This window comes from Hyaena hyaena, unplaced genomic scaffold (assembly GCF_003009895.1).
Source record: "Hyaena hyaena isolate Hyena2069 unplaced genomic scaffold, ASM300989v1 scaffold_180, whole genome shotgun sequence".
In the NCBI taxonomy this organism is placed as follows: Eukaryota; Metazoa; Chordata; class Mammalia; order Carnivora; family Hyaenidae; genus Hyaena; species Hyaena hyaena.
Window position 1 is genome coordinate 1,285,765 of NW_024080811.1, and position 26,746 is coordinate 1,312,510.

General features: G+C 36.5%; 1 protein-coding gene and 1 long non-coding RNA gene across 2 annotated transcripts in view; one reads left to right on the forward strand and one right to left on the reverse strand.

The window, feature by feature from the left end:
- Positions 1-1,069: 1,069 nt before the first annotated feature.
- KPNA1 (karyopherin subunit alpha 1) overlaps positions 1,070-26,746 on the reverse strand; it is a 66,632-nt gene continuing 40,955 nt past the window's right edge. Inside the window, exons 6-14 of the mRNA XM_039240608.1 lie at positions 20,220-20,351; positions 19,008-19,096; positions 18,572-18,671; positions 17,812-17,975; positions 16,285-16,363; positions 11,618-11,743; positions 9,901-10,028; positions 5,061-5,239; positions 1,070-3,635 (exon numbers count right to left, since the gene is read on the reverse strand). Coding sequence (XP_039096539.1) covers positions 3,448-3,635; positions 5,061-5,239; positions 9,901-10,028; positions 11,618-11,743; positions 16,285-16,363; positions 17,812-17,975; positions 18,572-18,671; positions 19,008-19,096; positions 20,220-20,351 — 1,185 coding nt within the window. The 3' untranslated portion in view covers positions 1,070-3,447. The remainder of the gene's footprint in view (positions 3,636-5,060; positions 5,240-9,900; positions 10,029-11,617; positions 11,744-16,284; positions 16,364-17,811; positions 17,976-18,571; positions 18,672-19,007; positions 19,097-20,219; positions 20,352-26,746) is intronic.
- LOC120237359 lies at positions 5,536-20,299 on the forward strand. The gene is made up of 3 exons (XR_005529930.1): positions 5,536-5,693; positions 7,263-7,321; positions 20,089-20,299. It is a non-coding gene; the product is annotated as an uncharacterized LOC120237359 (long non-coding RNA).

Below are 26,746 nucleotides of genomic sequence, written 5' to 3' on the forward strand. Positions count from 1 at the left end.
AAGCCCCAAGCCCTAAAACATCAATAGGCAATAACTTGCCTATTGACACAGAAATATCCACAAACTAATCAGCAAAAAGAAAAAAAACTTCAACTTGAGGAAAACCCTTTCATAATGCAACCATAAACTTGGGGATTTGAAGTAATTGAAATGTTTGTTTAGCACTATAGAAGTAAATTGAAGGTTGCTTGTGAGTGGCCATGTACAACAGGATCTAGCTGGCAAAGTTTGGCTTATAAAATATATTACATATTTTTTTTCTCAGGCAAATCACCAATCTGTAATAATAATTCAGATTTATTATGGGGTAATGTCATGGTTTATATTTGTGAGAATATTAAAAATGACCCAGAGCCCATTTAGCTTTATCTGGCAGATGGAATCCTAGGGCAATAGTTTTCAAAAACAGTACAGCTGACAAAGGTTAAGTTTAAGAGTCCTACTTACTTAGTGACAAGAACACGAATTAAAGTACTCCATAGAAAACTCTCTCCATCTTTTTTTCATATCTGTCATCTTAAAACCTTTCCTGGTTTTACTTAATATAACCATTATCTACCTGCTGTTCCCTTTCAATACAGGGTGCCTTTATATTCCAAATGCTTTCAATGTTTTTTCCCCACCTAAGTTTTCATTTCAAAGAATATACTTTGAAAGTTTGGAGAAGGAAAAAAAAAAGAAGAGGAGAATAACCAAGCCACTTTCTCCCCTAATCAGTATATAATATTGCAGAAGAGTTTTCCTGTGTTGAAATTAACATGCTTTTATAATGAGTAACATTTTAATGACAGGGTATTCAATAAATTCAGAGTAAAATTAATAGAATCTGCTAGGCAGAGAACTAAAATTAGGACTTAGTTACCTCCTAAAGTCTCATTTCTATAACCAGAAAGCCTGCTGATTTATCAATTCCAACAGTTATACTGGGATTTACCTTTTAGTTAATTCCAATTTTATGTTAAAAACCCATTTTATTGCAAAAAAAATTAGCTCATATCTCATGGCTCATGAACTTCTAGGACAGGAGCAAGAGAAGTTCCTGTTATAGACAGAAAATAGACCACATTAGTTAAATGTACTTTGTTTAATTCATTCACTGAGAAACCTGCAATGGCAAAAATTCCCAAAGGATGCTGTTCTTACTAACCTGGGGAAACAACTTTGTGTGCTTTATCTTTTTTCCATCCAAATTGGTTTATCAAAATGAAATTTTTAAAATTATCCAACAGAAGGTACATAATTTAAAACATCCTAGAAAAATGACATGTTACGAGTGATGTAAAGTTTAAAAAAACTCAGCCACAAAAAAAGTCAAAGCTAAACAAGATTTTTACTATGAATCAGTGCTTCTATTACCCTTCGGAAAGAAGTTATATTTTAATGTGATGTAAAGGCAAAATCGAAAGTTTTTCTTTAAATTAACCACCTAATTTGTCCCTAAAATTACAAAGAATCAAAGTCTTTTACAGGTCAAGTGCAGTAAACTACAATGTCCTTTCAGCACAAAGCAGCACTAGAAAGTTATAGATGGGAATTGACTAGTTTTGCAGTGGCTGCTCCATCAGTAACAGACAGACATCAGACGGTATCCATCCAGAGTACAGACACAACTAGACTAGATGCGAAGAAAGCGTCACACACTTGGCTGATAAATGTCCTTGTCTTTGTATCTTTCTTTCTACTTTGAATGAAGTGGATTTTTTAAAGTTTAAATCAGATCACATAAGTTGGCTGCTTAAATAACATGATGAGGTATGAAAGCTCTGAATATCCCTAATGTTCAGCAGGATTTACCAGAGATGTAGAATAGCCTGTCAGGGGAACTCCCAAATAGTTACATTTTGGGGTTATAATGAATTCTAGAAGAGGACAAGATTAAAGAGGTTTGAAAGGGTAGTCTCTGAAATGGAAGTGAGAGACTTTTCCTTCAGAAATCATTTTGAGCAGTGAAACAAAAAAATCTGATAGTGTGTCCAAACATTGAGTCAAGATGGCCATCTAGCACCAAGAAGTCGTATTGAACTCAGTTGCAGTTCTCTTGGCAATTAAGCTTATTTTTTTCATTCCAGTCCAAGCACAAATGTGGGTCACTGAAGACAGTACTGGAAGTGGCAGTTGCAGGTACATTGCAGTTATCATTAAATGAGCCAGAAGGTAGAAAACCTTTTTTATTTTATGGGGGGACTTGACTGGGCAGTACTAATAGGAGATGAAATGACTAGGGAAAAATGAGGTCATTAAAAAAAAAAAAAAGATCACTGCCCTTATTTGCGTTGAACAAGTTATGTTGAGAAGGTGGTTATTTAAGATAAGGATGCTACATTGAAGGGATGATATAATGCAGCACAAATACATTAGAATCAAGCTGCACCTAAGAAAAAAATTCCCTAAGTTACCTTTAAAAAAAAGTATGTGTTACCTGCCAGTCACAGAGGGGAAAAGCACCTAGGGTGAACTCCCAATTTAATGAGGACCTTCATCAGGACCACAAAGCCTGAAACATTTGTTTTAATGCAGAAATACAGTCTCTAGTCACACTGGTTGAGTTTGGGAAAACTGGAGGGATATTTTTTTTTTTTTACTTTTTTATTGAATGATAGGATATTGTTTCAATTACTAAGGATTCTAAATCTTCATACCAGCATTAGAATTGAACCACTTCCAAATCCTAAGACACGTAAGACCAAAGAGAAGCAACAGCCATACAAATTAATATGTGGCCCTCTCCTTTCTGCTCTAAGGGAATCTTCAAACCAGTATCACATTTAAGAGTCAAAGTGTTAAATTCTTCAGCATTCCTGACAACTAGAAAGCACATTCACTGAAGGCTGAAGGTGAGGGAGCGGATGGTTTAACTTTAATATCTGTGAAGAATGGCGCCAATAGAGGAAAGAAAACCATCCAGTCTCAGTAAGGATTAATGCAAATTTGGCTAGAAAAGCCACCAGGTAATCCAAGGGTTCACTGTGGAAGAACTCATGAAAAGTACTCTGAAGTGTACACAACAGGTCTAAACATCTCCCTTGTTGCAAGTAGTTGTGTGAAATTCAAGATAAAGATTTAGTCTCATCTTTTAATATCAGTGTTTTTCCCCGCTTTAAAGGGAATGAGGAGGAGTCCTCTTTTCCCCCACAAAGAAAGAGAGCCACATTAATATGTGTATATTCCCATGACTCTTATAATATATAAGTGCAGATCTCCAAAGCCTAGGGATTTTCCATAAGAGAGTGGGCCGTTCTGGTTACCCTTTTTATTAGAAGGGTATTCCACCACAGAGAGCCAGAGGTTTTCCAGATGTGTGTAAGAGAGCAGGTGCGCAAGGCAAGCAAATGAGCGCAAACAGTATTATGGAAAACGTTTGAGAAGTTAGCTCCATGAGGACTGTGGGCTCCACAAGAGGACTTGACTGGGTAGTCTGACACAGGAACATGAAAGCAGAGTATTGCTTCAAAGCTGGAAACCTTCCATAGGAGCCTCACACTGCTGGAAGATGTACTGCTGCTGGCTAAGGTCAACCTGGGGTGCAATGCTGCTGTCCTCATCCTCAGTCCCGAAGTAATGCTCGATAAGATCAAAGGCCTTCTGGTATATCTCCTGGTTTTCATGACTCTGTAAGAACTCAATTTTATCCAGACCTAGAATGAAGAATAAAGAAAAATCTCTCTGTGTGTCTATGAATACATATATGTTCTTTGTATATATCTGTTGAAAATCCCAATGAAACTGTATATTGCCAAGTCTCCTTTCTTACTTTAAAGATTTTCTTTTCTACCTCATTAGTATTTTGTAACAGCATATAATGTATCACTGGGATTACATCTGAATGCTAGTATTGCAAACGGACACCTTAAACACATATGCAAGCAACAACCAGTCCCCAGAGGCAGCAATTTTCCTAGCAGTCACCACATCATCCAGTGGCTAGGGTCTGTAGCAAAAGTGTTCCAATTGGACTGTAACTATGACCTAATTACTTAGCTCTGATTCTAAGTTCTGAGCTATCCAATATGTCAACAAATGTATAATACCCTTAAAATAACCAGAATCCATTTCTACTGCTTAAACTAAGAAGTCCAACTAGAACAATTAGCCAACACATTGTCTTAAGTTCAAGCCCATCTGAGCTAAGCTTTCTTTTACTTGCAGCCATAAGCAACGTAACTACTATAGCAATACTGGAAATAAAAGTTAACACTGCTCAAAGGAAAAAAAATACATATTCATATACATATATATTCATATACATGTTAAAATATATATACATCAAAAAACTAACAACAGTTATCTCCTTGGAGAAAGATCTCCAGGTAGAGAAAAAAAATTTTTTTAATACATTTCAAAATGTCTTACACTAAGCAGGTATAGCTTTTATAAGCAGCTTTTTTTATGGTAAATTATTAAAAATCATTTTGAAAACAATTGTGTATTATTTGATAAACCCGAAGATGAACATAACCTGTGATCACTAATTCCAGTCTTAGCAATAAGCAAACCTTGTAGTAGTGGTTTTCAATCCCAGCTTTGCATTAAAATCACTTAAGGAACTAAAAGGTTAATGTACACTGGTAAACCAATGATTAATAGTTAAGCCTGAAAGACTGGAAGAATGAAGAAACCAAAAAGCAAATTGTGATTCCTTCAGATGAAACCCTTAGGAAGCTTTAGAGTCACAAACACTTGAACACAGAAATTGAGAGATGCAATTCAAAATTAGAACTGTAAATCTAACAAAAAAAAAAGGAATAGAGTCAGGCTTCATCTACAGTAGATATGGATGTTCTTGAAGGTTCAGATGGACCAGTAAGAACTACCCACAAGGGCAAGCAGAGTCCAGGACCTGGGAAGATCTTTAGAACCCAGTGTCAAAATGGCTAATTGAAGGGTACTCACTTCTCTTCATATTTAATGCGTATTTTCCAATTCTACAGACTAACCATTATTATTCATAAGAGAACAAATTTTTCATAGGAGTCTGCTGTCACGGACAGATGTGGACAAGCCAGAAAAGCAATAAGAAAAACAGTATTATTTCAGGACATCTATTAAACACTCTATCTTACCATATGCTTCTTCAATCAAAGCACAGTAAGGGTTAATGCCAGTGTCATTCCTTTTGGCTTCTTGTTCTCCGAGCCTCAGGATATTTTCCAGGCCATTTAGTGCAACCTGTACAATCTTAGAGTCCATGACTGTGAGAAGATCACAAAGTGGTTTGATACAACCGAGTTCTACAAGGTACCTAAATTAATACAAAGAACAATTTGGTCAAACAAGGCTTTCAATTTCATAAAACTTTCATGAATTAAGTGGGTCGTTCTCAACTGTAGAAATAGAAACAGGCATCCAATCAACCACCGCAAGCTACACTTTATCACACACAAAAAAAGTACAAATAAATGAAAACTAGTTCTCTAGCACCATCTCCATTCTTTTCCCCTCCACAATTATTGGGCTCCAAGAAACTGGAATACTCTCTTACTTTGAATAAGAGCAACTTGTCAAAACTGTATCCTTTTGTTTTGTTCCTATAGATAACCACACCTCTGAAACAGGTGCTAAAGCCACCATGGGCTCACCAGGCCAGTTCTATTCTGTACAAAGAACCCCTGAAACTCCAAGAAGATGAATAATTCAATTTAAAAACCAGCAAACGACCAGAACATACGTCTCACCAAAGATACTCTTGATGGCAAGTAAGATATGAAAAGATGCTCAGTATCATTATGTCATTAGAGGACTACAAATTAAAACAATGATGCCACACCTATTAAAATGATTAAAATCCAAAATACTTGACAGTACCAAATGCTAATAAGAATATGGGGCAAAAGGAACTCATGTTTTTTTTTGTTTTTTGTTTTTTTTTTTAAATATTTTATTTATTTCTAGCAGAGAGAGAGATACAGCGTGAGCAGGGGAGGGTCAGAGAGAGGGAGTCACAGACTGAAACAGGCTCCAGGCTCTGAGCTGGCAGTCAGCACAGAGCCCGACGCGGGGCTCGAACCCACGAACCGCGAGATCATGACCTAAGCGAAAGTCGGACGCTCAACCGACTAAGCCACCCAGGCGCCCCAAGGAACTCATGTTTTTTGCTTGTGGAAATGCAACATAGGATAATCACTTTGGAAGACAGCTAGGGGTTTTTTTTTTACAAAGCTTCCCATACAATCCAGCAATCATACTCTGGACATTCACCCAACTCGGATGAAAACTTAGGTCCACACAAAAACCTGTAAACAAATGTTTACAGCAGTTTTGTTCGCAACTGCCAAAACCTAGAAGCAACCAAGATATTCTTCAATAGGCGAATGGATAAATAAACCGTAGTGTATCCGGACATGGAATATTATTCAGTCATAAAAAGAACCTATCAAGCCACGAAAAGACATGAAGGAGACTTAGATGTGCTAAGGGAAAGAAGCCAGTCTGAAAAGACTCCACACTATAGGATTCCAAACATGACATTCTGGAAAAGACAAAACTTTTACAAAGACAATAAAAAGTATAGTGGTTGCCAAAGATTTGAGGGGTGGGGGTATAGGAACAGTGATGAACAGGTGAAGCAGAGGGGATTTTTAGGGCAGTGTGACTCTATGACACAACAGTAGTAGAAACAGGACATGCATTCACCAAAACCTATAGAACTGTACAACACAAAAAGTGATTCTTAATATCAACTATGAACTTTAGTTCATAATATATTGGTACTGGTTCATTAACAAACATAGTCCCACTAAATATGAGAGGTTAACAGAAGACACTACAGGGAATGAAGTATATAAGAACTATGTATGTACTATCATCTCAACTCTCCTATAAAAACAAAATGTTCTTCTAAAAAGTTTTTAATTTTTTAAGTAGGTTCATATCGTATTTAGCGTTATTATTTACTCAGGAATGAATTTAATAGTATTACGTCTAACTTTATTTAAATGTTTACTGACAAAGGCTATATATCTTATTAACAGAAATCAAGCTTAAAGCCATTTCTACCATTTCTCCTTTCCTTTACACCATAGTTTTGAGTCACCAAAACCTGTCAACCATTCCCTGAACCTATCTGTATCATTCTCATTGTTTTTCTTATAAAACAAAAACCAAGTTTTTGTGGAAAACATAGAAAAGCATAAAGAAAAAGTACAAAGAGATTAATCACCACTATTATATACTACTGCTTCCACTGTGTCCTAATTTTTATGAAGGGGCACCTATCTACTGTTTTCCCCAGTTATCTTTAACTCTTCCCTTTCCTTGCTACTTAGAGCCTGCCAACAAGTGCTACAGATCCTTCTTTCCGATATCAAGATCCATAATTCCTGCTGTAAGTATTATCTTAATCCTGGCCATCACTGTACGCTATGTTAATTAAGATGTTAAGAGCATCTTAATTACTCTTTTCTCTGCTCAAAATACTATGTTCTTCATATTACTCTTAAGACTAAAGACACTCAGATGACAGTAAGCCCCAATCCCAGTTTCCAAAGCCCATCAATTCCTCATCCTGCAAAAGAATAACCTATGGCAATATTGATTTGCCTCTTCCAATAACATTATCTATACACGTTCTCTCATTTCCCCTGCCATCTTCTCTCCTCCAAATAACCAAGTATCTACCCAAATAGCAAGTTTCTTCTCTTTCATTAAACTTTAAGTCAAAGCCATACCCTTGATTCTTCATTCTTAAGAACCAAGGTATGTTTAGCATTTCATTATATCTAACCTAAAATTATGGATATTTCCAAGTTACTCTAATTGGTTCTTGCATCTAAATCTTGTCTACTCAACAAGAGTAAGCAAAAACCACCCAGATGTCTTTTATTAGTTTATTTTCTGTAATTTGGACTATAATATTTTTGTAATAATTTTTTAAGATAACTCTTCATTTAAGAAGCAACTGCTAGGAGATTGATAATAAACTTCATTAATATTAAATACCTATACTGAATTTTAAAAAGGAATAGTAGCCTTTCTACTCTTCACTAACAGCTAAATAACTCTGAATACTTCCTAATGAAATATACCACAGTATTTTAGAAATTAAAAAAAAATTTTTTTTAATATTTGAGAGACAGAGCAAAAGCAGGGGAGGGGCAGAAAGAGAGGGAGTCACAGAATCTGAATGAAGCAGATTCCAGGCTCTGGGCTAGAGCCAGACGTGGGGCTCAAACCCATGAACTGTGAGATCATGACTTGAGCCAAAGTCAGATGCTTAACCGACTGAGGCACTCAGGCGTCCCTAGAAATGTTTTAGAAATATGTGTACAGTTTAACAATTTCAAATAAGAAAGCATCTATCTTCTACGTTACTTACTACTGCCATTACTGGGATAAATGCCATTACCGGTGGTGGCATATTTATAATAATAGTATCCCAAAAACAGAATCTTAGGAGGTTGAAAAAGACCTAATCTCATACAAAATGCTTCTTTTTTTTTCTTTAAAATTTTTTTTTTATGTTTTATTTATTTCTAGGAGAGAGAGAGACAGCGTGAGCAGGGGAGGGTCAGAGAGAGAGGGAGTCACAGACCGAAAGAGGCTCCAGGCTCTGAGCTGGCAGTCAGCACAGAGCCCGACGCGGGGCTCGAACCCACGAACCGCGAGATCATGACCCAAGCGAAAGTCGGATGCTTAACCGACTAAGCCACCCAGGCGCCAATCTCATACAAAATGCTTCTGAAGACCACTTGAAATCTTCCTGAAAACTTGTCCATGATGGACTTTACCAAAATCACTATTTACAAATAGCTATTAATGGATTTAATTAAGATGAAATGTGTTAATCTAATTAAATACTATTTCAGGTACAGAGTTATCCTCTGTATCTAATCAATTCCTGAAATGTTAGGACTACTTTACCTTTTACATTTTAAAATTCCTAACAGAGCACTAAAAATTATAGTTAAGTGCCAACATTTAACCCACAAAGCAACAATATAAGAAGTAGTTGTATTTTTCTGATATTATATGAGGAAGGGATTAGTACTTCAACACTCATTTGAAATCATCTTCCCCCCATAAAGAAAGTTACAGCAGACTAAGAAGAGTCTAGGTTCCATTTTCCCCTTCATCATTAATCTTTTATCTATCCGAAATACTAAATGTCCGTAAGTTAGCATTTAATTATATGATGTTCCTCTGAGGAATTGATTCCTGTCCATATTTATGCCTTCTCTAACCATTAAGATTATAAGCCACCCAAGGAGCATTTAAGTCTCAGGCTAATACAGATCTCTCTTTATTGAATACTACAGGACTTCAGGAGACACTTGCCTCTACTGAATTTGGCACTTTATTCTAAAAGAGATTTCTCTTTCAAGTCTGATCCCGTTCTATTAAGACATCTGAACTAAAAATGGCAAGATTAGAGGTGCCTGGGTGTCTCAGTCGGTTAAGTGTCAGACTTTGGCTCGGGTCATGATTTCATGGTTCACGAGTTCAAGCCCCAAAATGGGCTCTGTGCTGACAGCTCAAGAGCCTGGAGCCTGATTCCAATTCTGTGTTTCCCTCTCTGCCCCTCCCAGGCTCACACTCTGTGTGTGTCTCTCTCTCAGAAATAAATTTTAAAAAACATTTTTAAAAAATGGCAAGAATTAGATACCAAGGTTGGATCCTTAAGGTTTCTACAAATAACCTTCTAAATTACCTGTTTCTGACCAAAAAGCTCCGGAGTAGACTAAAGTTACCCTATAAATACTTCTATTGTCTCAAACCTCAACCATGCCTTACATCTTTTATCCTGGAATTATTTCAACAGGAGGGAGTGGGAGAAGAATTAAATATACATGACTCTAGTTATTAAACTTAGAACAGTATTCCAAGAGATTAGAATTGAGCATTCATCACTGGTAGGTATAATCATTTTTCCTTTAACTTACAAGATGCTACTTGGCTAGTACTTACTTGATCTGTTCAGCTGATCCTCCAGAAGTTGCATTTGTGATGGCCCAAGCTGCTTCTTTCCTTGTCCGAAACTCAGCAGTTTGTAATATACTAATGAGGGCTGGGAAAATGTTGGCATCTATCACAGTCTGAAATTTAAAAATTAAATCAAAAAGGGAAATTACAAAATTTGTAAAAATGTTCATGGTACTAATTATAACTTTTTAGCTGGCTTCAGTAATGACACTGAAATTAGCTGGAAGAAGTCCCTTACCCCTGTGACCTTTCAAATGTACTCGGTACACTGATAACAGTCTCCCTGGAGTCTGCGTTCTTATAATCTAGAGTTCTTTTCTCTTTGTCCTCTCTCATTCCACCCACAGTAACAAAGTACAGAAGTTCAATTTTCTGTTCCTCTGCTAGTCTCCTTTTGTTCAGAGCATCCAACTTGTGATGTAACCCTCCAGTCCTCACTTTTGGTGCCCTAGCCCTAAATGGCCAACAGCTTGCTTTAGATCTGCTAATCACTTCAAACATATCATCCACCCTCTACATCAGGTCTCCTCTCAAACCTCTCTTTTTGTATTTACAAAGGCTCTTTTTTGTATTTGTATTTATTTATTCTAAATTTCATCAGTCACTAAGTCTCCTCTACATTCTCAATTTAAAACCCTGAGCCACCTTTTTCCTTCCTTTTTACCATAGCCACAATCCAATTCCAATTTACCAACTCCCAGATTATTTACCAGTACAGCCTATAATAAGGCAGAGTACTTTTACTCACCCCATCTCATATACACACGCTAAAATCGTCTGCTTCAAATTACTTTCTTCATGTTTCTCCTTAGCTCAAGAACCTAAAATTGGTTCACATCATTTCCTCTATCAAGAAACTGAGGAATTCTACATAAGAGCCTAACAGTAGGAGGTAATCAACTATTGCTGAAATCCCTTTGTATGCTATGGTATGAACTGCAGTCGCTATCAGTGTCAGTCCCTGGCAGCATTCTGGGGATGACTAACCATGCTTTCCTGATCAAGAACTCTTATTACACTAGTGAAAAAAGTCAGCAAAGTTTAGTGGAAAGACACTTCATCTTGATCTGTCATTTACTAGGGGTTCCCCTGAATGAATCATTTTTCAGTTTCATCCTTAAATAAATAAGCATATTGGATGAGATAACCTCTATGATTCTCCTCAGCTCAAAGACCCATAGGTCTATGTTTTATCTTTTACAACCAGTTGTTCAGCCTTTTTCATGACCTATGCTGAAGCCTTTGGCCCACTGCTTATCTTCTGTGGGGGGTTACTCTCCCACCTAACAGAAGAACAAAATTAAAGGATAACCTTTAGAGAAAAATGGGTCCCCAAAGGTTTTATGAAAAACTGAAGTTATCCAATAGATGAGGTCCACTAGAAAAAAATATTTTACTTGGCAAGAGTAAAGCCAATCTATTTTGTATAAAGACCATTAGAACATTTCAAAAATACAAGACACTCTCTCAGGTCTTGACACAACATCAAATACTAAAGGTACAGGGAAAAACCAAGGCCAAAGTAGAAGTTTCAAAAATCTGTAAGATAGGATAAAAAAATGCGTAAACTAAACAAAACAAAAATCTTGGAAATTAATGGTCTGCAAGGCAATAATGGAAAAAAGAAATGTAAGGCCAACTGAAAAAAACCTAAACCTTATCAATAAAAATAGAAGAAAGAAGACAGATGCTATGGGATTACCTGGATCTGTGCTCTATTCCCAGCTGTGATATTAGATATTGTCCAACATGCTTCCTTTTTGATAGATTCCTTTGGGCTACTCAGCAAATGCAATAAACTCTGCAGAGCTGAGCAATTCAAAATGACCTAAAAGGAAAAGTTTGAAACTTATTCTGGATTGATCCAAAGAGAAGTAAATCTTTAACTCATTTATTTTAGGAACAATATAGGCAAAGATATAATGTCTCCCCTTGAAATTTTAAAAATAACTTTATATGTAAAAAAGTATTCACTGTCAACAAGAATTCATTTCTAAGACTACCAAAGCAGTTCTGCTATATACATTACAACTGAACAACTGCTACTTCATAAGGTACAATAATGTATTAGTCCTTCATCTTCCCATCCCTACAGCATAATAAGTCTTTTGGATGGGTAAATATATGAAGTGGCCAGAAATTCAGGCCTCAGATTTTTACATCTCCTGATAACACTCTACCTGGTCGACAATGAACAAATACATAATGAAGTACACTAGGTGCGTTAGAAGACACAAAGATGAAAAAGGATAGGTCCCTGGCTATCATGCAGCTTACAAAGGTGAGAAAGAGTAAGACAAACACACATAAAGGAAATCTACCCTACCAAAACTAATATTATGAAGTTACAATGATTGAAATATTATGTGGTGAGCTCAAGAATCAATCACTGAACAAGAGAACAGATATCTAGTCCAGGAACAAATGCAGGTATTTATAAGGAATTTATAAATATATAATAAAGTTCTTCCTGAGGTTAACTCATTGAAAACCATTTTCTTATTTTTGAGAAAAAATTTTTAAAAAGTTAATTCTTAACCTGTTACCAAATAAACCCACAACCAATTTAAAGAGTAAACACTAAAAAAAGACACCATAAAACATAACTATCAGTAAACAGCGGATTTAGGACTTTCAAAGCATAAAAACAATGGAAGAAATTATAGGGGAAATATTAAAATTCCTTTAATTTTTTTGTTTTTTAAAAATGTTTTATTTATTTCTGATAGATAGAGACCGTGTGAACAGGGGAAGGCCAGAGAGAGGGAGATACAGAATCTGAAACAGGCTCCAGGCTCTGAGCTAGCTGTCCACACAGAGCCCGATGCAGGGCTCGAACCCACTAACTGTGAGATCATGACCTGAGCCAAAGACGGATGCTTAACCGACTGAGCCACCCAGGTGACCCTAAAATTTCATCAAATAGAAATATTTGCATGTCAAAAAAATACAAAATTTAAAATGTACACTATGTAATGCAGAAAAAAAATTGCAACAGATAAGACGGTCGCTGTCTTTTTAATACATAAATTGTTAAGAGAGACTACACTTCTAATATATTACCTCACAAGTAATGAAAGAAATGCAAATTAAAAGGAAGCCATTTGTTGCCTATTAATACAGCTCAAAAAGTACTAAAACTTGTGTTTAAAGAGGCACAACCTTAAAAGTATAAAAGACGAGGGTTGTAAGCTATTGTTAAGCTGCTTAATAGTATAAAAGATATTACAAAGCAATTTTTTAAATGCCAAAGATGTGGTCTAGAAAATAAACAAAAAACAATTAAAAAAATAAACCTGTCACAAGTTAAAGAAAATACTTGTGGAGTAGAAAGGAAAAAAGACTTCATGGGGGCGGGATGGGAATTGCCTTGAAACATGGATAGGATTTCATAAGCAAACAAGAGGGAGGACACAGCAGATAAGAAAGGCTGGAAACTAAAAAATGCTGAGACAAGCTACAACAAAGTACCGAAATAATAAAAGAATTGAGCAGTAAGGCTATTAAGGAAGAGTTTGGTAACTCCCAAAGTTAAAGCAGGCTACGAGGAAGAATGAGACTAAAATCTTAAAGTACAAATTCTTTCAAGGTTCTAGGTAATTAGATGTGGATACTGAAACACAAAGAATTAACAAGAGCTGGAGACTTACTATACAAGGTGTGAGAGATGGAGACACCAAATACAACTGCAAAGTTTCAAGTAGGAATTAATAGCTACCTCATTAACTGAAATGGGAGAAAAAAACTAAGAACTGGAACTGACTTCTGGATAGAAGATAAACTGAGAGAGACAAATGTGAGACATGCCAGCAGAAATATTTAACAGCCTACTGGAGACCAAGGAGTAGAACCTGAGGGACATCAGAACTAGGTGTATAGATACAGAACTTCATTCATTCATTCAGTATTATACACTGTGCCAGGAACTATTAAGACTAAAGAGGCACAAAAATTAACAAGATCAACACCATTCCCCCCAGAAGCTTACAATCTAGTGAGATAGTTACAACGCAGTGTGAGAAGTGTTATGATGGATGAAACAAAAGAAGGCACATCTAACCTGAGAGTCTGGTAGCAAACATGGCTTCACAGAGAAAATAATACTAAGAGGAAGACCTAAAGAATGAGGCAGCATTAGGGGCAGAGTGTGCATTAGTGTGAGACAGTGGTTAAAAGCAGGAATGGGGATGCAAGCATATGTTCTGAGCAGAAGGAAGCACGCTTGTGTTAAATCTTAGGGCTGAATGTGGTCATAACTAATTTAAGGAATAAACATGGCAAAAGCACAGAGCATGGTATGGGGAGAGAAAGAACCTTTTTTTTGAAGAGCAAATAAGGACTATATAGTTAAAAGCCTCCTTTCCATTCCTGTATGCCAGCAACCCAATTCTCCACAGAAACAACCAATATTATTAGTTTCCTATGTATTCTTCTAGAGAATTTGTATGCAAATATAATCAAACATATAATTTTCTTCTCTCTGTCTCCTTTAATATAAATAGTAATATATTCTGCACATTATTCTGCCCCTTGATTTTCTTTTTAAATGACAGAAACTGGAGATTTTTTTTTAATCTTTATTTATTTTTGAGAGAGAGCACAAGAAGGAAAGGGGCAGAGAGAGAGAATCAGAAACAGGTTCCATCCAGGCTCTGAGCTGTCAGCAAAGAGCCTGACACAGGGCCCAAACCCACAAACTGTGAGACCATGACCTAAGCTGAAGTCAGACACTCAACCGACTAAGCCACCGAGGTGCCCCAACCTGGGGATAGATATTTCTGTATCAGTGCTTAAGGCCTTCCTCATTCTGTTACACAGCATTCCATTAATACTGGTGCCAGATTTTAAAGCATCTTCAACACCCTCAAAGGACAACAGAGGGCCATTAAAAGATTTTAGGTAAGAGAATGACATGATCAAATTTGCAGTTTATAAGCATCCTTCTGGTGAATCAGGAATGAAGCAAGAAATGCAAGGGATGAGTAGAGATAGTGGCTAGTGACTGATGAGAGAGGTGGAAAACGGAAATAAACCAGCTAATATCCAGGTTTTTAGCTTGATCAAGCGTTGGTGCCATTCAATGACATAGGTAACAAATAAGCAGAGATCCAGATATACCAGAGAAAATAATGAGTTCCCTTCTGGCAGCATAAATTTAAAGTAAATACTAGATTTGGAAGACACCTTTGAGTACAAATCCAAATTTTAGGGATTAGAAAAGTGAAGACATTAAATCTCTTCCCCCAAGTCAGAGCTGGTTAAATAAGTTATGACTAAAATCTAATTCTCAATTCTCAATCAAGCTGCACCAGGGTGACAGCTGAAGTTATAAATAAAATCAATGAATAATTATCCTCTCCAGGAGATAATTCCACAAACAAGAAAGAACAGGAAATAGGAACTTGCTAAGAAGTGGTCCAGCAGGCAGAAGACCCAAAATATTGACCACCATAGAAGATTAGGAAAAGAATTTTAAAGACAATGCCAATGCATCAGAGAGATCAAAAACAAGCCACTGTGAATGATATATCTTGATACAGAAGTTGAGTGGGAGTGACATTAAGAACAAGGTAAAGAGTGACTGGGTGGCTCAGTTGGTTAAGCAACCAACTTCGGCTCAGGTCATGATCTCACGGTTCATGGGTTCAAGTCCTGTGTCGGGCTCGGTGCTAACAGCCAGCTCAGAGCCTGAAGCCTGTTTCAGATTCTGTGTCTCCCTCTCTCTCTGACCCTCCCCTGCTCACACTGTCTCTCTCTCTCTCTCTCAGAAATAAGTAAAACATTAAAAAAATTTTTTTAATAAAAAAAAAGGAACAAGGAAAGAAAGGGCACCTGGGTGGCACAGTCAGCAGAGCATCTGAATATTGGTGTTGGCTCAGGTCATGGTCTCAAGGTCATGAGACTGAGCCCTGCATCATTGCTGAGCATGGAGCCTGCTTGAGACTTGAGAGTCTCTCTCCCTTTGCCCTTCCCTGCTTGTTATCTCTTTCTCAAAAAAAAAAAGAACAAGGAAGGAAAAATTCTCCTTACATAAGAGATTTAGTAAGTACAAAAAGAAGGAAAAAGAAGGAAGCTATCAGAGATGAGATGAAGATGACAGAGAAAGGATGCTACTGGAGGCTACTGAAGCTCCCAAGAACCACTTCAAGTAGTGGGAAATCAGCCTGAGTAACCAAAGGGAACCCAAAATTGCTACAAGCAATAGATCAAGATACAGACAGTAAAGGTATTACAGTAGCTGCCTAAGGCATCATTTTTGGACAAACATTAATGAAACAAAACATGGAGCTGAATACCATCATAGAAACATAATCATGGAGTTCAATGTACTGTTTCTGAAGGGAAAAAAGTAGTCACCACTAGTCATACCTGTGTCTGAATATCATCACCTGTGACAATGTTTCCCACAGCCCGCAAAGCAGGAGACACCACTTTATAATCATTATGCCTGTAACCATAAAAAGAAATATTAATCCAACAGTTCTATCCTTAGTCTCTTCCTTAGGGCTGAAATCCAAATCAAATAATGTGAAATTATATTAGAGCACAAAGGAACCTACAGTAGTTGGTAAGGGAACCCTAGGAGGATGGATTTGGTATCCCTAGAGGAGTGATCTTTCCCTTTATTTAGCACTTTTGGATAAAAACTACAAATCTCTCTTAATCTTTGCCAGGTATTCCATCACCTGGATTCCAGGATTTCCCTCTCATTCTTTAGTAATATAGTTTTCACTTCCTCTTTACTTGGGTCTTTATGGTCGCTGAGATAATGGGCAGCAATAATTAACACTGACAGAGCACTTTTAAGTTTTATAAGTTATAATTTTCAGAGTTGAAAATATGCCAATAGTTGAACTAACTTGAAAATGAGAGCCCGGCTTCACACTTCAAAGAGTGAACTCTTTTCTACTAAATCTCAGCTGACTTACCAGTCAAAAATATACTCTCCATGAAACCCTTTACATATGTGAAAACAGCTTCTTGAAAGTTTTAATTTCAAACTAATATCCTTAAGCTGCCCTTAAAAATTCTCTTTTCTTTTCCATTTAATGAGACTAATCAGTCTTCTCAAAACTGTGCCAGTTCCTTCACATTTATTTTAGGACCTGATGACTAAAATGTTAAAATATACCATAATCCATAATCTAGTGACTAAAGAATTAAAAGATTACTTCCCAGATTTTGAGCACTGCACTTCTGCCTCCTGCAGCTTCATCTGCCTTTTAATTCCTAACAGCATTATGCTGCTCATCCGTACCCAGTTTGTGGTCAGCTATACTCCCAGAGTTTTGTATTCTGTACATTAAGTTCATCTGATCCATTCCACATATCATGTTTGGGGTAATGTCTCCTTGCATCTACTTTGTATTTACTTCAATTAAATTTCATGTGGCTAGTAAATGTGCCATTTCCCCATTATGTTATCAGTCTAATTTTTTTTCTTCTATAGAATTGTTTAAAAATTTGGTTAATACAGCCATAAATTATTTATGCAAAGGCATCAAAAAGAGATATAGCAAAATAAAATTCACAGTCTAGATTAAGCTCTAAATAAGACAATGATAAGGAATGACTTTTAGTGGCAATATGCCTTTTGCTATCTATCCAGGGGTTGGTCTCAGGTCATTTATCACTAACTGGAATTACACAGATCAGAGTTTTATAAATGTTCCCACTAAAAGACTGCTCACAGCAAAAGGGTGAGCAGTTCTTTACATAAGCCTCAAAACTTATAGAGGCTTATGTAAAATAGATCTGACATCAATATAAGTAAATAACAAAATGGAGCAGCCCAAAGCACAATAAATCAGTATAGTGTATTACTTAGTATTTATCAGCATCTAGAAAACTAACAAACATCGGGACAAAAAAAATACACACTTTAAGATATCTTACATCAACAACTCCACAAGTCTCCTACATACTCCTGCATCAATGACAGCTTGAATTTTATCATTGGGTCCATCAGATAGATATGAGAGGGCCCAGCAGGCATCAGCCAGTACATCAGTGTCACTGACAAAAAGCAACCAGGAAAGCACATTCAGACAGGGGGAAACCTGTAAAGGGAAGATGATAATGAGGATGAAATTCAATGGAATAAAAGCCAGAAGTGAGGTGAGAAATTAAAAAAGGCAACCAGGCACACACTTGGTAACTTCTGGGGTGTTTAATACTTCTAGAAATGGATAGCAAAAGGCCAAGTGGCATTTCCATCTTTGGGAATGGCATTTCCATCTTTGGGAATGGCATTTCCATCTTTGGGAATGCTGAGACCAAGGAAAATAATTTCAGAGACAGAAGTATATATACCAATTCTCAGAATGAGATTCCTTGTTCAAAAACACTCTTTTTGGACCAAAGAAATTAATGACACTTTCACAGGTATTAAAGCTAAGAAATTATGAATTTTAGATACTTTGCTATAAACAAAAAATGCTAGGTTTTAAGATTAAGTCAGAGCTTTTTACAGCCAATGAAAATTTATTCCAAATTAACACAGAAACAAAAAGCCCTATTTCTCTAGAAACAGATAAAATTCTTACATTTTAAATTTTATGAAAAATTACTATCTCTTTCTGTTCACATTAATATCCATTGCTACACTCTTTTAATTGTACTTTTTCTGCCTATTTCCCATAAGCCTAATCCTTACCTTTGCAAATTCTGGAGGTGGACTTTTCCCTCTACAGAGATTAGACAAAGCCCATACTGCATTCCGAGTCATGGTCAGGCGGTTTTGCTTTGAAAATAACCTATAAGCATGATGATACTTGGTAAACTATATAATGGACATTAATTATCTGATAACATAAGATAAATACTAAATCAGTTAATGGTATTGATAAACACATCTTTAAATAGCTTTTCTCCACACAATAAAGTTGAATTAATTCTAACAGCACTAATTCAGAATACTGACACTGGAGTAAGCTAGAATGTCTGAAGAAATGATCTGAACAAGTTAGTAAGAAAATATCTGTAATGAAAAAGAACAGTGGAAAATCCAAAATGATTTCCAAAAACTTACTGCTTCCTGAGGAAGTTTCCATATTTTTACTATTCAAAAAACAGTAATAATAGAAACTTACTGCAAAAGGGGAGGAAGAATATTGCAGTCTAAGACATAGTCCCTGCACATGGTACTATCTCCAGCAATGTTGCCAAGAGCCCAGACTGCCTGTGAAAGAATTACTCATTAATGACAGGTTGTACACAATTCTCTAAGATGCCAAAATACCACAATAACCCTTTACAAAATTATATAGTAGCTAATCAACATGCACATAGACACTATTAACATTTCTAAGTTCATTATTAGGGAATCAAATGAAATAGTTGTGCCATTGGGGGAAGAAGATCAGTAATATTATAAAGTTACATGTGAACACTCAGGGTATAAGCTTAAAGGGAGGAACCAACCAGTTCTTATACATATTTTTTACCTCAGGGAGCCCCAGCCCCCTACTGAGGAAGCACAGCCCTTGGTACAGAGCAGATTTTCAAATGGCTTTTTCAGTGGAATAAAAATGTATTCTAAGCTTATTTACAAAAGAAAACAATGAACAAAGAATCAAAGAACTTACAAGCATCAAAATGCAGAAAGCTACTAAACTTTGGGGGGTAAGGAATATATTACCTTGACTGTGATGATGGTTTCATGAGTAATATACATGTCAAAGCTTATCAAATGGCACATTTTAAATATATGCTGTTTTTTGTATGTAAATCATACCTCAATTAAACTATAGAAGAAAATCATACTCATTTAGCAATGATTTATATTTACAAATTTGATAAAGTTTGCAGTAATAAAAAATTCTTTTTCTGCATAAAAGTGGCAAAGACCTACTACTTACTAGAGATCTCTACAAGTAAAAGCTCAGTAACTGCTTACATGGTCTGAAAAGTATACAGGGCTTGGGTACCTGGCTGGCTCAGGACTGGCATGCAAGTCTTGATCCTGGTTGGGTTATGAGTACCCCACTGGGTGTAGAGGTTACTTAGAGGTAAAATCTTTAAAAATAATAATAATAATAATAATAATAATAATAATAATATAAAGAGTATATAGGACTTCAAAAATTTCAGGATTGGAAGGGGAAGGAAAAGGATTTTATGTTTCCGGAAGAAATTCTGCCTACATTCACTATATTTTCTATTTTGGTTTAGATTTCTAGAACACCCCCTGTGATGAACCATGGCTTGTCATGGCCACGTGATAAAACTGAGGCCCTGAATGTAAGACCAAAGGAAAAACTGATATTCTTTGACCTGCTTCTCTTTGCTTCATTTTTTTTTACCTGCTCCTGGACATCTTCAAACTCTGAGCTGAGCAACTCTATGAAGATGGGCACAGCTCCTGCCTGAATCACAATCCGCGTCTGAAGAGAATTCCCTGAAGCAATATTTGTCAGTACCCAAGCTGATTCAAACTATAAAGATAAAAATAATTTTATTATCTTATTAGCATTTAATAGCTTGTTTTTAGTTATAACAATAAGGTTTTCTGTACATGAAGAAAAGAATCTGAAATCATTATTTGCACATAATCTATCAGATGGCTTCTGAATCAATTTTAAATGGAGAATTCCAATAGAAATACTTCAGTCTAGAAGAATATTCAAGATGTCTAAAATTTCAGATTAAAGTAGAACTGACATAAGACCATGAATGGAATGAGGGACTGCTTCATATGCTGACATGAATGATCTCCCAAGATACGAATGAAAGTAAGTGTAACAGTGTACATTAAGACAGTATCATGCTGTTTTTTCTAGAAGGGTTAAGAAGGAATATAGGATTTGTTTAGTTATTATACAGAATATCTCTGGAAGGATACTGTAAGAAACTGTAAATATTTGTTACCTACATGGATAGGTGGGGGTGAAAGGGAAATCTCCTCGTTGTAAAACCTTATGTACCTTTTGGATTAAACCATGTACATTATCTTATAAAAAATAAAAGTAAATCATTTCCATAGGATGAGCAAAGTGAAATGGGGAGAGGATATTAATGCAAAATGTGTAAGATATAGGCAGGGTGTAAAAGGCAAAAGATATTTTAAATAATAAGTAGGCCAAAAGGAGTTAACTGATGTACAATAGAAATAGCTACTTCAGAGCATAAGAGCTTCTGATAAATGAGAAAGCTCCAAACCAAGACACAGAGGTTAAGACTTTTAAAAGAGCATTCTTAAAGTTAGGTAAACTGGTAAACAGAAGGTATGAAGGAAATTATGGCCAAAAAAAAGCAGCATTTTACTAATCTGCCCATCTCTTTAGCAAATTGATTCTCTGGCCTGATATGGAAAAATCTAAGAGTGAATGAACTCTTAAAATCTTATTTAAAAGTTCTTATTAAAATTTTTTGTCTCCTCCTGTTCTGTCTTCTATTTATCCTTAAAGAAGCACATATGTTTAAAAAAAAAAAATCAGTGATATGTCCCTTGAAAGGGAGAACAATAAAAGTCACTGAAAGATGGAACTGTGACTCTTCTAAAACTTTTGGGTCAACTAGAAGGCAGCTGTCATATGAAAAACTAAATCATAAGGTGGGGAAAGAAAGGCAGAAGACAAGGTAAGATGATCTTATTGGCATAGTCCAAAGCCATGTGAACGATACCAAACTCACAGCAGAACATGCTTAAAGGAGACATTACAAGAAACCTATAAAAATGACATACTCAAGTGAGACACAGTATGGTTTGGTAGTCTAAACTGGACAATGATACTGTAGTAAGCAGGAGGCCCAGACTAGAAGCATCACAGTTAAAGGGAAAATATTTTCTTTTTCGTAACTTTGTTATAAGAGAAGTTCAAGAGACTTCTAAACATCTGAATATCCCAAAGTAAAAATCCCACCACATATCACCTCCACAAATAAATAACTCTTGAAACCAGTGCTCCAACTCTTTTCAATCTGTCTGAATTGAAACTTTGCATTTGTTCAGTACTTTGTATTATGAGAGCATTACTCACATACTCATGTATCTCTCACAACATCCCAGAGAATTCTGGCTTTTGTAGTTTATGAAAGAGGAAACTATAAAAAAAAGATCCAACAATCTAATGATTTGAGTAATGTTACACAGCTATTCAAAGAGGACTAGATTACAGTCTCTTACTCAAGTACGCTTATGAAGTCCAGCTACTCCCTTCTGACACATACCTGTAACATTGACAACAATCTTCCAATTGCTTGGAGTTTTGGTATCTAGGTCAAGAAATTTCAAATAACGGTATGGGCCAGAGATATGCCAGATTATTTAGGGGATGCTAAAAAAAGAGAACGGTTCATCTAGTTTCCTCTGCTTTTTGGAAAGCTAACTAGCAGAGTTAAAACTGATTAAGAGAGACAGATGATGTGAATACAAAAGGCAAAAGCAAGCCTTCCTACCAGACAGCAGGCTCCAAGTTTAATAAAGAGTTGTCAGATACCACAGAGACCAAGTCAAAGTAATGAAAACTGTGGGAAAAAGCAGAGTGTAAAGAATGAGTAAAATCAGCATACATAGCAATCTACAGCAAAGAGAAAACAGACTATCATGAGATTTTGATGCAAACGAAGTAACAGGAACCTGAGTAAAGAACTGTTAAAGAATTACAATGGGAAGAAATCAGAATACTAATTGCTGCAAGACTTCAAACTTCTATTTGCCTGATGATGTTTGTACCAAAAGTCTCACAGGAAATGAGAGGGAATTTCAGATGCTAACTGAAAAGAATGAAATGGAGAAGCAAAACAAAATAGAGTGAAAATGAATAGAAAAATGGAGAATTAAGTGAAAAACAGGCTATAGGTGGGAGAAAATTGGCAATTAGAAAATCTCAGCAAAAGAAAATGTACCAGAATTACATTTATTATTAAGAAGTATACAGTGATGATAACCTCTGAAATCAAGATTCAAGGCCTCCCTTGATAAGAAGAGAAATCAGAAAGTACCAGACACAAGGAGGATAAAGAGCAATCACAGAACCAGAAGGGTAACTGAAAATCGTATTTGTGCACGAATAATGCATTCTCTCTCTCTCATGCACACATAGCGATTGCTTTGATGTTTACCTTGTAAGAAATCATTGAGCTATATTTACACAACTTTCTACGCCCATCTGTGTATTTGTGTGATATGCACATATGTAGGAACAAGAAAGAGGAGGGAAGGAGAAAATTTCCCCCATTGTACAGGCCCTGTTAAAGTGCTGGAAGAAACAACTTTCAAATGTGTTTAATATGTATGTTTGTAAAACACTGGTTATATTTCAAACTACGTAAAATATCTTTTAAGTATTGCCATCATTTTGTTGTTTCTGTTAATGTTCCAGCCTTGGGTCCCATATTAGAATCTGACACGAAAGACAGCTGTGAAATGTGGAAGTCCTGTTGCAAAAATTACTGCATAAAGTTATGATAGAAATGGCCAGGAAAAGTAATTTAAGTAACCATGAGACTCAAAAAATCAGTAACATGATGAATACAATCTAATAAATGACATCACTCGAAGTAATAAGCAGTAGCCAAAGTACCTGTAACTCTTACTTCCTCTTTTTTGTTTTAAACTACTATATTTTTAGTGTTCCAAGAATGGTACCATGCAAGGAAAACTACCTGTCATTCTGTGATTGCTTATAACTTGTAATTCCACTATTACTTTTCACTGTCCAGACTTGCTAAATAAGGCTACAGTTGAAATCTGAAGGACACACTGAAGATTTGATACTTTCTCTCTTCCCTTTCTCAGTCTCTACCTTCTGGTGCTCAGTTCCTTAAATAAGGAAAATGAGAATCCAAAGCTGAAGTACTTCTGACCTCCTATCAAGTTTCCCACTCCAGGTTGAGGTACGCCTGGTTCCCTTTCTCCATTTGGATCAGGACTCTGTTGCTGGCCACTTTGCCGGGTCCACTCTGGTTCCTAGCAAATGCCAGGCTCACCTGGAGAGCAAGTGAAAAGAGAGGCTCACATCAGAAAAATAAACCCAGATATCAAACTCTGCAGAGAACAGTGCCTGAGTCATCTGAGCAACCTTTTAAAGAAAGGTAGAGGGATCAATGAGGATGGGAAAAGACACAGGAGGATGAAGGCTTACTGCAGTTTATCACATTAAGCTTTTACGTGGGACAAGAAAAGCAAAAATGGGGAAACTAAACCAATTTCATTTCAACTTACAACTTTAAGAGGAGTACCTAATGAATGGATCTAGGATGCAATTTCCTTATTTCTAGCTGTTTTCATAGTAAGCTTCTATAAGAAGGTTTAAGAATGCAACATCTCAGCACTGCAAAGGACGGTACAAACATGCTGGGCCTGGACTCAAAGAAACAAGCAAAGTGGGCCCAGGGAATATACCATAAGGCAGACCAATCTCATATCAAAAGTTCAAGTATGTCTGAGGCTTAGATGTCACTGAGCTTAAGAATGATCTTAAGGAGATGATACTGTTTCCAAAATCCTATGTTCCACCCTTGTTCATCTTGTTTGAAGGCAAATGAGTATCTGGGTAGCACTGCCCAAAGCAGGCATTTTTATCACCCTGGCATGAGGTACCTCACTGATTTAGGCATAAGGAGAGCCAGAACTTCACTAGGATTCACAGTTCTTTATCTATGGAATGAAGGGATTAAGTTTGTTCACCTTATTTATCAGTGAGTTTAGCTATTATTATGACCATATATTATTACTCTTTTTCTGGAAGAGAAATGGCAGGAGCCACATTCCAAAGAAAACACTATTCAAATTTCTAGTAAGCAGGAAGGAGGACCAGGGACGACTTCCATCCTAGTGCTAAGAAAATAGAGGGAAGAGGACCCTCGGAGCTTCCCAGAGCACATCTAATTACGTGAGCATGATGCCTCCTGGCTCTAAGGTCTCCCTCAATATACTTGTTCCTCCTGCTTCTGGAGTGGTTGACTTTACCCACTACTCACACTGGAGAGAGAACACCATGTTGTACCTAAAATGTATACAGAAGAAAAGCTGGAGATGATGACCTTTAGATAATAAACAGGTGGTTATTTCTCAGAGTCTTTGGACAGCTAAGTTGAAAATCATGAGGTGATCACTTCCAGATGAATCATTTCTCAATCTTTCAGCTCAATTATTAGTTTGCACAAGGGTGAAATCTGAGAATTTAGATAGACACAAATTAGAGATTTCCAAAGGCTTACGTTTTAGAAGACCCAAACTCTAGGATTACAGAATCACAACTGATGGAGAATTTACATGTGTTAGCCAGAAGAGGGCACTGAGAGAACATACTGCACTCTTTAGGGAGTAATGAGTACATTTCTCTTTTTTCATTTTAGGCCGTCACTTATACCATCTTTCTTTAACACAGTTAAAAAACTAGACCTCTGTGACCACCTATTAAAAACTGCTAAATCCAGGAGTAAATTCATTATCTCTGTACTACTCTATCAGAGATAGGATACAGACATGAACAAAATGATAATTTTCCCTACCTCCCTCTTCCTACAAAGCTTTTCAAATGATAAACTGCAGTAAGGCTTTTCATTTGGTCCCTCTGGTTCTCTTGGCAGGTTGCTTAGGGCTCAGGCTTGGTAATCTGCAGTGTTGGTTGTCTGGATTTCCTTTTTTTTTTCCCTGATAAAAGTCTCTTTCCTTGCTCTCTAGGTGAACCTGATTATTTTTCAGGTGTCCGATGATCCTGGCCTTAGACGGGGACCAGAATTATAATCCAAGAGGCAGCCAGCAAAACAGAATCTTAATTCAAATGAACCTGGGGATTAATCAGTGTCAAACTGGAGAAGAAAAACTGATGGGACAATGAAGTACTCTACCTTTTCTGGATTTCTTGTTTGTCTTCTGGAAATAACTCATCACCGCAACAAAGAGAGTAAAAGGAGGAGAAAAATGGGGTGGGAGGAAAGGAGAGAAAATATCAAGACAAAGCATCAAGTTTTATGAATTACCTACAATCCTCTGGACAGTAAGGAACCTGGGGACAGGAGTTATTATCATTTATAAAAATGTCCCCCTCCGTACAGCCTCAGAGAATAAGGCAAAAGCAAACAAGAGGGTGAACGTTACCTTTATGATTAACTTGTTATTGGCAGATATACTTAGAAAACTAACCTCATTTTATGATCTTCTTTGCACCTAACCAATCTTTACAATCTGAAGGCCGAGCCCTTCAGATTAGATCCCACAAGTGTTTAGATATCACAGGTATTGGTTAAAGAATAATGCAGAAACTGATGTAACTGGTTACTCCAAAGAAGCACAACTACTGAAAAATTACCAGTTTACTAAAACTCAAACTTTATTCAAGGAAAAAAAACACAATATTTTAAAATTTCTAGATAATTCCCAGGATGAGTCAGTTGACAATTGCTAACTCAGTTGACAGTGAAAACTATCCAATCCAGAGGTTGCAGAATTTCCTCTTGGAACCCCTGTATAATACAGTACTGATAGACTAAATTAACATAGCAGAAAGCATGGAGATTCATGACAAGGCTATCTTGGTGTAAACTCTTCAGGGGAATGGAAAGGATTAATTAGGACCAGGATTGGGGATTAATGAGTCTCTAACCTAGCCCATGTTACACAGCCCTGACAAAGCCAACGAATGCAATCTAACAATCCTCCAAAACCAAATTTTACGTAGCCCACACTTAGATTCTTACAGTGACTCCTCAACTGCAAACGATTCCCTATTAAATAAGTATTATCCACAACCATCATAAGATAATCTTTTTCATGATAAAAATGACACGAATTCTAAAGCGTAAAACCAAGGGCCTCGATGTTAACAAAGCTATCAAAAGCAGCTTGCAGTGTGGTTGTCAGGAACATCATATCAAACACGAA